Genomic DNA, 12,470 nt, shown 5'->3' on the forward strand with positions numbered 1-12,470 from the left:
GCCTGGCAGCCATGGCTCTACAGTGATGGAGACGATTAGTCTCACCTCCACGGGTGTCTCGGGAGAATTGTGCCTCTCTGTGGCAAATTGGTACTAGCTCATTAATTAGTTGAGCGTGATATGCTGATCCGCCTCCCTCTCTCACACACACACACACACAGTTCCCTCCACCCTCCACCACTTGCTGTCTGAAAGATTTCATGTTTGCTGTGTGACTTCTGTGGTCAAAGACACTGTAAACAAGCAGAGGAGAGAAGAAGAAGGGCAGAGGCACACAGAAAGGGAAGAAGAGACTCTTGTCTCTGCTCCAGATGCTGGAATCACCAAACGCAGGGACCTTATTGTACCCATCTGTTCAGCTGAAGACATCCACAGGTGAGGATTTGAAATAAATCAGTGATGCCTCCATAATGCATGACAATTAATCTGTATTTTTAGATATAGAGACAAACTAATTCCCTTGGTGTGGCTAAGAAATGCCTCCTCAATGTAGTTAATAAATTAGCCTGTTTCTTTATTTCAGTGTACGCCAATGAGAATTTAACACAGCAGTAGACTGTAGTCGAGTACAGGCTCATCTTTACTGGCAGTGCTGCTCTGACCAGTCAGAAAAGAGAAGTTCATTATGGGAACAACTTGTGAGGTGGTGCTCTCTTCTCTTTCTCCAACACCATAGATCAAAAGAAAAGCATTGTGTAGCACAGACAGACAACAACTTAAACTCCAGGTTTGGAGTGGGTCCAGGATGCAGTCCTACCTCACGCTGCTGCTGGGGATCGTGGCCTCTGCTGCTTCAGGTAAGGCCCATCAAACACCAACTGTTAACTTTACAACCGCAGAGATTTGTGATTTTTATTGTGGATCATGAATAATTGATTGAGTAATTGATAATCTGAAATTACGTAAAAAAACAAAACAAACACAGATAAAAATGTCTTAATTGTTTTCTTAAAGATTTGAAGGGTGAAATATCTCATACTGTGTAGGGTTAAGTTAAAACAACTTTAAATCTTGGATTTAAACAAATCTTTCTTGAACCAAGTTGTAATAATATTATTTTTTTACATTATATATTCATCTGCCCACAACTAATAAGACAATCAATAAATAATGAAATCCTCCTGAAAATATCTAACTGTTTAAAAGCTCTTGTGATTTTGTGGAAATTGCCTATACGTTTCATAAACCTACAGTCAGTGTGGAGGACCGCAGAAAAACTGCACACTTCTCCATCTGAAATCTGACACTCCATTATTTGTAATGAGCAGAACAAGTGTCTGCAGTATCATGAGTTGTTTTTTTGAGGGGGGGTCATTATTGTGATACTTTTTTGGGGGATTCTGAACACCACAAGTATGGGTATGACCCGCAGGGCATCAAATTGCAATTTCATGTATTTGTATTTGAGCACATAAAAGCATCTGTTGTTTGGGTTAATTACAGCTTGAGGGAATCGTTTTGCTTTCTGGTGGATTATTGTGTGAGGTGTAATTGGGGTCATTTTGAGGTTGGATGAATAGTTCATTTAGATGATCGGAGAGAGGGCTTTGGGTGAAAGGCAACTGTTTACTCTGACAGTCAGGATGTTCAGAAAAAAAGTTAAGGTTTTCACCAACAGCTCCTTCCCAGCCTTTTCTTCATGACCTAGTAGTGGTGAATGGAAAAACATGCTGAACATGGAATCTCAGTTCTGCTTCAAGCTCCAAAAGAAACTGTAAAAACATTGAAATGGAAACTTTTATAACCTTTACTGAAAGTTCAGTTTCAATACTTAATGAGAGAGAAATATAGATTAACAGGAAAGGTACTCCCCATCAACAACAGCGTCAACAAAATTCCAGTTTCAACCTCAAACAACCCCAAAAGGCAACAGGACTGTCCTGTTCAGTTTCTATTCTACAAACTTCCAAAACTTTCAAAGTCATCAAAGAGAGCCCTGTTCTACATCTTTAAATGTGTTTTATCCCCCCAGGGATGGGGCTCTTTTTTTCCTTTTTTTTTTAGACCCCCCCCCCCCGCCCCGCCCCCCATCTCTCAAAGATGCCTGATAGATATAACTCCATTTTCCATGCTTAAAATGCTTAAGTGTGCAGCCCCAGCCCCAGTAAAAAATTAAATAGTTACAGATTTGAATCTTTCCATATCTTCTGTGTTCATGCTGCCAGTGTTTAGCTAGCAACACTGTGAAAAGCAGAAGTGAGAAGGATCGAGAGATGTTATTCTGGTCCAAGTCTTCAATCTGTTTCCTGAATTCATGAAATTACTTCCAACATAAATCTGGATCCTGGAGCGGATGAGACATCTCTGAGTTCTCGATTATCTTAAAATGAGTAAAACACAAAAACTTCCTGAGCAGCAAAATAAGCACAGTCTGAAAACCTAAGAAACTCTGTGCTTCCATTTACTGAAAAACTCAGTAAAAGTATTAATTCATTCACTTATACTTTCCTTCCTTCTCAGCAGAATGGAGGCGTCCAGTGATCAAGTTCAACTCTAAGGTGGTAGGCACTTCTGAGCTGGTGGTCAAACCTGGGACCCCCCTCGATCTGAGGTGCGAGGGTGACGGACACGTAAACTGGCAAACCAGGCTGGCCAAACATCGGCGCTATGTGTCAAAGGGCAACGGCAACAACCGCACCTTAAAGGTGGAGCGTCCCTCTGCAGAGTTCACTGGAACATACAAGTGTTTTTACGTTGCTCAGCCTCGTGGCCCGACCTCCTCGGTGCATGTGTACGTAAAAGGTGAGCTCAGATAAATGCGGACAAGCTTCTTAAGGTTCAGGATTATTGTCCACGCTGGTTATACCTGTCTGTGATTACTTGTTAGATCCCCTTGAGGTGAATTTCTCAGTATTCTGATGTATGATATAAAACCTTCTCCCCATCTCCTTGCTTTAGATCCAAACCGTGTGTTCTGGACCAGCAGCACCTCCCTGCGGGTGGTGAAGAAAGAAGGAGAGAACTACCTGCTGCCCTGCCTGCTGACCGACCCCGCAGCCACAGACCTGGGCCTCCGCATGGACAACGGCACCACCGTACCGCCGGGAATGAACTTCACAGTTGACAGACACCGTGGTATTCTCATCCACAGTCTCCACCCCAGCTTCAACGCTGACTACGTCTGTACAGCCAGGGTCAACGGAGTGGAGAGGACCTCCAAGGCCTTCTCCATCAACGTCATTCAGAGTGAGACCCGTTTGCATGTAAGGAAGGTGAAATGACAATTAGGTGCATCCAATTTTGCACTCATGTGTGATTTCTTCTCGCTCCAGAGCTCCGTTTCCCTCCGTACGTCTTCTTGGAGACGGATGAGTATGTACGCATTGTTGGGGAGGAACTTAAGATTCGCTGCACCACACACAACCCCAACTTTAACTACAATGTCACTTGGAAATATACCACCAAGTCGGTCAGTATAAAGGCACATTGGGATCTTTAACTGGGGCACATAATGAGCTTTATGCACTGAGGTTGATTTTTTGTTTTCTTTCAGAAACCAACCATTGAGGAGAGGGTTCGCTCTAGTGGAGAAAACCGTCTGGACATACAGAGCATCCTGACCATTCCTGCTGTGGACCTCGCAGATACAGGAAACATCTCCTGCATTGGTACCAATGAAGCAGGGGTGAACAGTTCAACCACATACCTGCTGGTTGTGGGTAAGCCACAGAAACAACCACACTGGCCATAACTGATTGTGAGAATCTTGCAACATCTATTAACCGCGGATAGATGACAAACTAAAAGTATGTCTCTTGATTCATGCAAACAGATAAGCCCTACATCAGGCTGCTGCCCCAGCTCTCCCCCAAACTGGCCCACCAGGGTCTTTCAGTCGAGGTGAACGAGGGAGAGGATCTGGAGCTCAGCGTGCTCATTGAAGCGTACCCTCACATCGTAGAGCACAGATGGCACACGCCCACATCTCCCAACACGTCCACACAGGAGCACAAGTTCATCCGATACAACAACAGGTACGAGCTGCTGGAGCCAAAACAAAAGTCAAAAGTCAAGTGAAAGCGGCTCTCTGACAGGCCCACGGCACAGTTTCAATTTTAAAAACAATCAAGTGTACTACGGGAAGGGGAAGCTACAGTGGGAAAAATGCTGTCGGTGCATTTTGGGTGGATTTGACAGGGAACCTCAAGGTCAAAATATTTTCTTGGGTCATGAAACTGTTGCTAGAGGGAAGAGTTGTGTTCTCTTTTTAGTCCCTTGACATACTCGCCGATGATACATAGGAAATGTCTGAATTCAAACCGCAAAATTAGTCACCTCTTTGACTCTGTAGACATTCCTCTTTTTCTTGGTTTAAATATCTTTGGTTTGTTGTTTTCTATTTAGATACCATGCCACTCTGCAGCTGAAGAGAATGAATGCGCAGGAGCAGGGCCAGTACACCTTTTATGCTCGCAGTGACTTGACAAATGCATCCATCTCGTTCCAAGTCCAAATGTATCGTAAGTGATTTGATTAAACCCAAATCAAGGCAGTAAAAACATTCATGGTCTGGTGGCACTATTTCTCTTTCTGACAGTTTGATAGGGGGGAAATAAAAGTTTCTTTGTGGATCATACTGCTGAATAATCTGATAGATGATTCTGGCAGGTTAGCAAAGCTGCATATTTCAACTTTTCCCTAATTTTTCTTCACTGGCAGAGAGACCGGTTGCTGTTGTGAGATGGGAAAATGTAACCACTCTCACTTGCACCTCATTTGGGTATCCTGCTCCCAGAATCATCTGGTACCAGTGCTTTGGGATACGGCCTACGTAAGTATCACTGTGTAACTGGTGGCCATCTAACAGAGACTTTCCCCCAGTAAGGTTTTAGTACAAACTCTCGTGTGTGATGTTTGGGCTCTGTGTCTAACTGCACATGTGTTTCAATGAGGCAGGTGCAATGAAAACACATCAGGGCTGCAGATGGCGATCCCCCTCCAGGCTCCCACAGTGGAGGTCCAGAGGAAGGAGTACGGGGCCGTGGGGGTGGAGAGTGTCCTCACTGTGGGACCGTCCAGTCAGAGGATGACGGTGGAGTGTGTGGCCTTCAACCTTGTCGGTGTCAGCAGCGACACCTTTGCCATGGAGGTTTCTGGTGAGAATTTGACTTTATGTTATGATCAAGAGTTGTCATTGTTGGTCTGTTCTGGGCTCAACCCAAATGTAATTTGGTTTGTAAAACTATGTTCTCATGATCGGACGGCCCCTTTCTTTAAAAATCCTTTCCAATCAACTAGTAGCAGTAGTACAAATACTACAAAATCTGTAGGGAATACATAGGAGATATCAGCTTGTGAGACGTAATCATACATCAGTGCATATGCTTCAATAAGTATGTATTACGGTAATACTTATACTTACTTATAATACTTTATTATGTATGTATGTATTAATATTGATTTTTCTCTGGCTGGACAGATCAACTCTTCACCTCCATGCTGGCTGGAGCAGCAGGAATTCTGTCCATCCTCCTCGTGCTGCTGATTTTCCTGTTTTACAAATATAAGCAGGTTAGTGTAAAATCATATGTGGCATCTTCGTAGTAAATCCTGCTCAGACATACAGTATGTAGGAGATGTAGGTCGTGTCACTTTGACTGAGTGTTGTTCTGTCCTACTATTGTTTTCAGAAACCCAGGTATGAGATCCGATGGAAGATCATTGAGGCAAGAGATGGAAACAACTACACCTTCATTGACCCCACTCAGCTGCCGTACAATGAGAAGTGGGAGTTCCCAAGAGACAAGCTGAGGCTAGGTCTGCACTGCAGCAATTGATCTTAAACTGTTCCTATGCTCTTATTTTGGATCTTTATTTGAAAACACATACGCTGGCTCTTGTTATACTTTCTTGTTTTCTGTCCAAGCAGGGAAGATCTTGGGTGCAGGAGCTTTTGGAAAGGTCGTTGAGGCCACGGCCTATGGACTGGGAAAGGATGACAATGTGATTCGTGTGGCTGTGAAGATGTTAAAAGGTGAGGCGTGGCTCAGAGCTTTGAATCAACAGAGAGATCTTTGTTTACTCCAACAAGTCAGAATGACTGGCAAATCTGAAGATGTTCCAGATAACGTGAAAAGTATGCCTGATTTAAGCATTTGAGAATGAGGGAGAGAGAAAGAGAGAGCCGATGAGATTTAATGATATGAACATCTGTAATGTGGTTATGTAGCCAGTGCCCATCCAGATGAGAGGGAGGCTCTGATGTCTGAACTGAAGATCCTGAGTCACTTAGGACACCACAAGAACATCGTCAACCTACTGGGAGCCTGCACCTACGGAGGTCTGATATCATCTCTAATATGTTTTATATCATATTTGATCAAATCCAAATATAGTGAAAACATGATTATGAATGTTCTCACTCAGCCAGTTAACTGCTTAACTAGTACAACTAAGTAATTTGCATGGAAACACAGTTTGTCTTTGTTGAAAGGGTCTTAATTCGGTGTGTTTCCTCATCATCAGGACCAGTGCTTGTGATCACAGAATACTGCAGCCTCGGTGACCTCCTCAACTTCCTTCGCCACAAGGCTGAGACATTTGTGAACCTTGTTATGAACATGCCTGATATCATGGAGAGCTCAAATGACTACAAGAACATATGCAACCAGAAACAGTTCATCAGAAGGTACACCTCCAAACAAACGTACCTGCAGTCTTATGATGGATGACTGAAAAGCGTTGACGTCACTCTGACGCATTCTCTCCGTCCAACAGTGACAGCGGGATCTCCAGCGCGTCGTCGAGCAGCTACATGGAGATGAGACCCAGCCAGCTGCCGAGAGTGGAATCATCTCAAGGTGAAATGTTTTCCCACCCAATCCCACTTTAGTTTACACAAACACAGTCATTATGCAGGAGTTCGCTGAAGGAAATCATTCACCGCCTTTTCTTCCTGTCCCTGGGTGTTACTAATATTATTTCTCTTTGATTCATTCTCAGACCCTGTGTGTGAGGAGACTGGTGACTGGCCGCTGGACATTGATGACTTGCTGAGGTTTTCCTTTCAAGTGGCTCAGGGCCTCGACTTTCTGGCTGCCAAAAATGTGAGTGATTTTTCTCCAATGAACACATTTGAATGTGCAAATACATACAAACATACAATATAAAATAAATAAATCCCTCCTCAGCTGAAGTTGCTGGACTGTCCCTAGAAAGCGGGTATTACCCAGATGATAGACATTTATGACAAAGTATGACTTTGTGTAGAATATGACAAATGAAGGGTGTGAAATCCTTTGTGAGGGGGTTATGACGGGTATTTCCCATTGCGTTGTTCATGTTCACTCACTGTCACAGTTTGACAATGTAACGCAATTCTTCATGGTGCTCCATCTACTGACTCCATCGTGAAATACTATACAACTAAAGACGAACTGAGTGTTGGTGTGTGTTTGCAGTGTATTCACAGAGACGTGGCTGCTCGAAACGTCCTCTTAACCAACCGCAGAGAGGCCAAGATTTGTGACTTTGGCCTTGCACGTGACATCATGAATGACTCCAACTACGTGGTGAAAGGCAATGTGAGCACATGAGTACAATAGATTCACCTCTTATACCCTCATATGAGATGAGTTTAGTTAAAACAAACAAAACAAAACAAAACAAAACGCTCTGTGTCCTTTTGTGTGTGAAGGCTCGTCTGCCCGTCAAGTGGATGGCTCCAGAGAGTATTTTTGAATGTGTGTACACCGTCCAGAGTGACGTCTGGTCCTATGGCATCCTCCTGTGGGAGATCTTCTCCTTAGGTCAGAACAACATCCATGTGTCAACAACATTTACTCACATTTAAATAAGAATTTTCTCTCTTAAATAAAAGTCTATTCTTTCTTGTTAGGCAAGAGCCCCTACCCCAGCATGGCTGTGGACACCAGGTTCTACAAGATGGTGAAGCGTGGATACCAGATGTCCCAACCAGACTTTGCCCCCCCTGAAATGTAAGCTCAACACTTGAAGGTTTGCTCCAAACCAGGATGGATCGCTGCTGCCTTTCCCGCACACCGTTTTTTCCATCACTATTTTTAAAACTGTATTTCTTTTATTTTATTAAATAGTTATAGTCACCTTTATATCTGCTGGTAAAAATTGTGCTCGACCTCAGACTGAGAGGAAAAATAGTAGTAATGCTGTGGTTATGCGTCCTACAGTAACTACTAAGACCTGCTTCAAAAAGGCAACTATCAGCTCGTACACAACGTTGAGTTAGCATTAAGTATCAACAAAAACTGATTTATGAGAAAAAAAAAATAGTGGATCCTAAGCTGACTTTACCAACAGACAGTTCAAACAGCATGCTCCCCACATGTTCATCACAATTGAACAAAGGAAATCCTTTTTTCCTCTGCCAGCCTGCCACGCTATCTACCACTGGAAATAACTGACACATGAAGTACTTCCATTATTCCTGATTTTTAGCTTGCTTTGGATTATCAGTATAATTCAGTGGGTCTTAACTCATACACTTTTACAAGAAGCCGGGATGAGAAAATGAAGAGAGTGTTTTTCCCAGTATCTCAGAGGGCCCTAACATCTGTGTGTGCTGATTTGATGTGACTGTCACACCACCCGGAATAACTGTGTTGTGGAAACGGAGGGGACTGAATCTGAGTCAGGGCCTAATCATCTGTTGTTCTTTTGTGAGTCAGGCCTCAGTTCTGCCTGTTAGCCACATGATCTCAAAGCTAGGAGCCCATGTAACTGGTATTTCACGGCAGCGAAATGAGACTGGAGGGGCAGGGATTCTTATGAAGAGTCTCTCTTATCAAACTGCGTCACCGCCTCCATAAGTCTCCTCTTATTTGTAATTTTTGGCTCTGCTTTCTCCTTTTTTTTCCACCACAAAAAGCTCAGCAGTTTGCACTGAAGATCAGGTGCATCGCCTCAGATATAAAGCCCAGACAATGATGAACAGCATCAATTATCGTTTTGTCTGGTTAGATTTGTGAGAAATACATCTGTCCTCTAAGTAGCTACGATTTGCTTTTGTTTCAGTTACATGATCATGAAGATGTGCTGGAATCTGGAGCCCACAGAGCGTCCGACGTTCAGCAAGATCACCCAGATGATAGAGCGACTGCTCGGGGACCAGCCGGAGCAGGAACAGGTGGGTTAGTGTGGAGCAGGTTCTAGTGGCTCCAGTCTGGCTAATAGCACAACTATACAGGGCAACAAAACATGAATCTCCTGCCAACACGTCCTCAGGAAACCTTATTTTGTTTCAATTTAATTCTCTAAAGAGAAAACAAATTTAGCAGTGCTGTCAAACCAATTCAGTGAATTGGATTGTTTGCGATAAAATCTTATTTGGGTGTTGTTCCCAAAGTAGATACTCGAAGTAACATTCTCTGGCACATAACAAGCAGCTGATGCGTTATTTTAGTTACCCATCTTTCACTTACAACACCATAATACTGAAGCCCCATGAAGGATGAAGCTGATATTTGGCTTTTCTGTATCAAGTCTAACCACCGCACTGATGCTTCTCTCCACAGCTAATCTACCAGAATGTGCAGCAGCAGGTCACGGAGGGTGAAGTGTGTGACGAGCCCAAGTGCTGTGACGGCCCCTGTGACCAGTCTTGTGACCACGAGGAAGAGGAGCAGCCCCTGATGAAGACCAACAACTACCAGTTTTGTTGAAAAACCCTCGCCACCAATCAATCAATAAATCAATCACTCATCAGCAAGCATCATGGGATAAGCTGTAGATTGTGGCCAAAGCACCAGCAGTATGTTCCAACCACTGGACAGTTGCAGACAGTCGCCTTTACAGCTATTTTTTGCTGTTTGTTGCCTGCTCGACAGACAGACGAGCAGCTGCAGCAGGCATGTGACTCTTTGCAGACCATGACTAGAAATTGCCAAGTCTCACACAGACTGCAGACATGAAAGGAGGAAACATGTCGACAAACCACACAAACATCCAGAGCTGTATCTTATCCTACACGTTACTCCCTCACGGACTCCTCATGTTATGTGTTTGAGGTTTAATCTGTTACAGTTTAAGTAAACGACACAAAACCTGTCTGTCCTGTCTTGTTTTGAATTATAAAATGTTCACTGTGTTTATTACTGTTTTTTTTATTACTGCCCCTTGAGAGCTGATGTCTTGTTTTTTTGTAAGGACTTTGGTCACTTTTGTCAGCAGGTTCACTTCCTTTTCATCACTTTATTGCATGTATGGGTTTCTCAGAGGAAGCATGCCAACAGTCACAAACACTGGAATCCAAAACTGTGAGGGCCGTCCGAGCATCGAATCTGTACGTGGCCGTATTCTCAAATCATCTTCATCGAACATCGAAAGAGTGCAAGTGTTTCTCCCTGCTTTAAAACATGCTAAATCGACCGTGGAGGAGGCAAAGAATGACCATGTTGTTTTCCTCTCTGTGCTTTGGTCATGGCTGCGTTTCTTGTGACTCACTTACAGTAGCTGTCAGTTGGTGGCAACATGTGATTGTTACACTTCAATGTAATTAATTAACCAGCGTTCAGTGTGATTTGGGAGCAGGGAATACAACTGAACTGAGCAGGGAAATCTGTGGATCCACGGTGGATCAGGTGAACAATGTTTGAACAATGTGAAGGTTTTCTCTTTCTTTTCTTTTTTTGATTTGTTTTGGCACAACTTAAATCTTCTCATCCCTGTAAAGATAGATGAATGTTAGGATGTAAGCTTCACTTGTGTCTTTTATGAAGTTATGTACCAGTCAGCCTACACTGCCAGCTGTATGAAGATTTTAGAATAACATATAAGCTATGTGAAAGATACAGACAGCAAATTTGTATGACTTCAGGCATTTCAAATGTGCTTGCATCTGAACAGAAGACGAGTGAGATGTTTTTTAATGTATATATCTATTCATGTAAATCAAGAATTATCTCTATTTTCACTGAATGTAGAGTAGACAGTCGTACATCAATATTTCATATATTGTGTCGTGTCCTTTTTTTGTGCAAATGAGACAATCAATGCAAAAGCTGCAAATTTAATCACGGAGAAACTGCAAATGTGTTGAATAAAGCTTTACCATTGAAACTCCAGGTTCAATTGATTCATTTTAAAATGTGTTTACTATGGGGACATCATGTACTGTATATGTCCGACATATGTGCACATAGAAACTGCGGAGCCTTGATGTTCTGCTCTCCTCACTTCCTGTTTTTGATTGGATAGTGTCCAATCTGCATTTCCTCTGGAACGTTTCCCACAGAATCGGTCAACATTGCACAACTTTGAAATCTTAGTAGGGAAGTATTCATCAGTATTCATCCATCGTTGAGGCAGACAGAGAGTCTGGCACGCTTTTCTTCCTTTGTCTGGCTCAACACTCACAGATCCTTGTTTTTACTTCATGAAGTACGTTTTCATCAACAATCTAATATCTGTTTTCAAAGTGTTATTTGGGGCATAATCATATCATTAAATAGTCTCCACTGATACCTAAGAAATTAATTAAATTAAATTAAATTAAGTAATAAATTATTTATCTTTTTTTCACATGAGTATGGTGTGTTTATTAAAAGATGATTGCTTGTCATTTTCAATTCTGTAATCTTGTGCAACATAACATTTCAGGGATTTGTCATTATAACTTTGTTATCAGGGTTCAAAACAATTATTTCTCACAAATGTAAAGATTACATCTATAATAAACAGCACTAATGTACAATAAGTAAATGGTTAGTATAATTCCCTTGTTGTCATGTTGGTTGATTTGGACTGACTTATCACACTGCTAGTGTTACTTTAAAATGAATCTGAAGTTGTATATGAAGATCTATTTGTATTAGCAGTAACGTGTAAACATATGACAAATGATTGAACTGAGGAGCTTTGTACTGTTGTAACCAGTGTAGGTGGTGGGATGCCCACAGCTACGCATCATATTGCATGCAAAACATTATTCTGCAAAGCATTAAAAAACACAATCTATCTCTTTGAATTTTAGTGGATCAAAGTCCAATGAGTCTCTCACACACAATTACTGTAACTCCACAATCCCTGTATAACTTCCCTTGTGGGAAAAACCCACAATTAGCAGTGATATGGTGCTAAAAATGGAGTTATTATAATTAGTCCAAATGAAACCGGAAAAGAAAAAATAAATAAAATCATAAAATATTGCAGGAGTTACTTTTAGATACCAAACAAGTCGTTAAGAGTAGACAACAATGTGCAGTATGATCCTCACTTCACTGTGTCAGAGTAGCAATGCCTGATGCTAAGGAAGCTGCCTGTCCCACTCTTTACACAGTCTGGAGCTTTTTTCATTATGGCACTGAAGATAACCATGACACCCATGATGTCTGAAGCCCCTTTAATATCACATGACTGGTGCAGGAATGATGATAGTAATTCTGGTGGGCAGCTTTTATGAAGATATATGGGTAAGAAACCGTTTCACAGTTGTTAGGTTTGTAGCCGACATAAGATTGTGGGTCACTCCACTGTCTACCACCGCTGAGTTATAA

The 12,470-nt window shown here is 42.3% G+C and overlaps 1 protein-coding gene across 3 annotated transcripts; it reads left to right on the forward strand.

Annotated features, from left to right (window-relative positions):
- Positions 1 to 226: 226 nt before the first annotated feature.
- Positions 227 to 11,037, forward strand: csf1ra (colony stimulating factor 1 receptor, a). 3 transcript variants are annotated; one of them, XM_085789938.1, is made up of 22 exons: positions 227 to 375; positions 677 to 797; positions 2,461 to 2,742; positions 2,899 to 3,186; positions 3,273 to 3,409; positions 3,494 to 3,659; positions 3,773 to 3,974; positions 4,345 to 4,460; positions 4,660 to 4,771; positions 4,897 to 5,096; positions 5,420 to 5,511; positions 5,631 to 5,757; positions 5,870 to 5,974; positions 6,170 to 6,280; positions 6,466 to 6,628; positions 6,718 to 6,800; positions 6,943 to 7,046; positions 7,401 to 7,523; positions 7,637 to 7,748; positions 7,838 to 7,937; positions 8,992 to 9,103; positions 9,492 to 11,037. In XM_085789938.1, the coding sequence occupies exons 2-22, from the start codon at positions 746 to 748 to the stop codon at positions 9,636 to 9,638; spliced, it is 2,934 nt and encodes a 977-aa protein (XP_085646064.1). In that variant the 5' UTR covers positions 227 to 375; positions 677 to 745; the 3' UTR covers positions 9,639 to 11,037. The 3 variants fall into 3 exon arrangements, with proteins under 3 accessions (XP_085646064.1, XP_085646065.1, XP_085646066.1); XM_085789939.1 differs by having other exon boundaries at positions 2,464 to 2,742; XM_085789940.1 differs by lacking the exons at positions 8,992 to 9,103; positions 9,492 to 11,037 and having other exon boundaries at positions 7,838 to 7,941.
- The last annotated feature ends 1,433 nt before the right edge of the window (positions 11,038 to 12,470 follow it).

This window comes from Trachurus japonicus, chromosome 10, assembly GCF_045865225.1.
Source record: "Trachurus japonicus isolate A0001 chromosome 10, Traja_1.0".
NCBI lineage: Eukaryota > Metazoa > Chordata > Actinopteri > Carangiformes > Carangidae > Trachurus > Trachurus japonicus.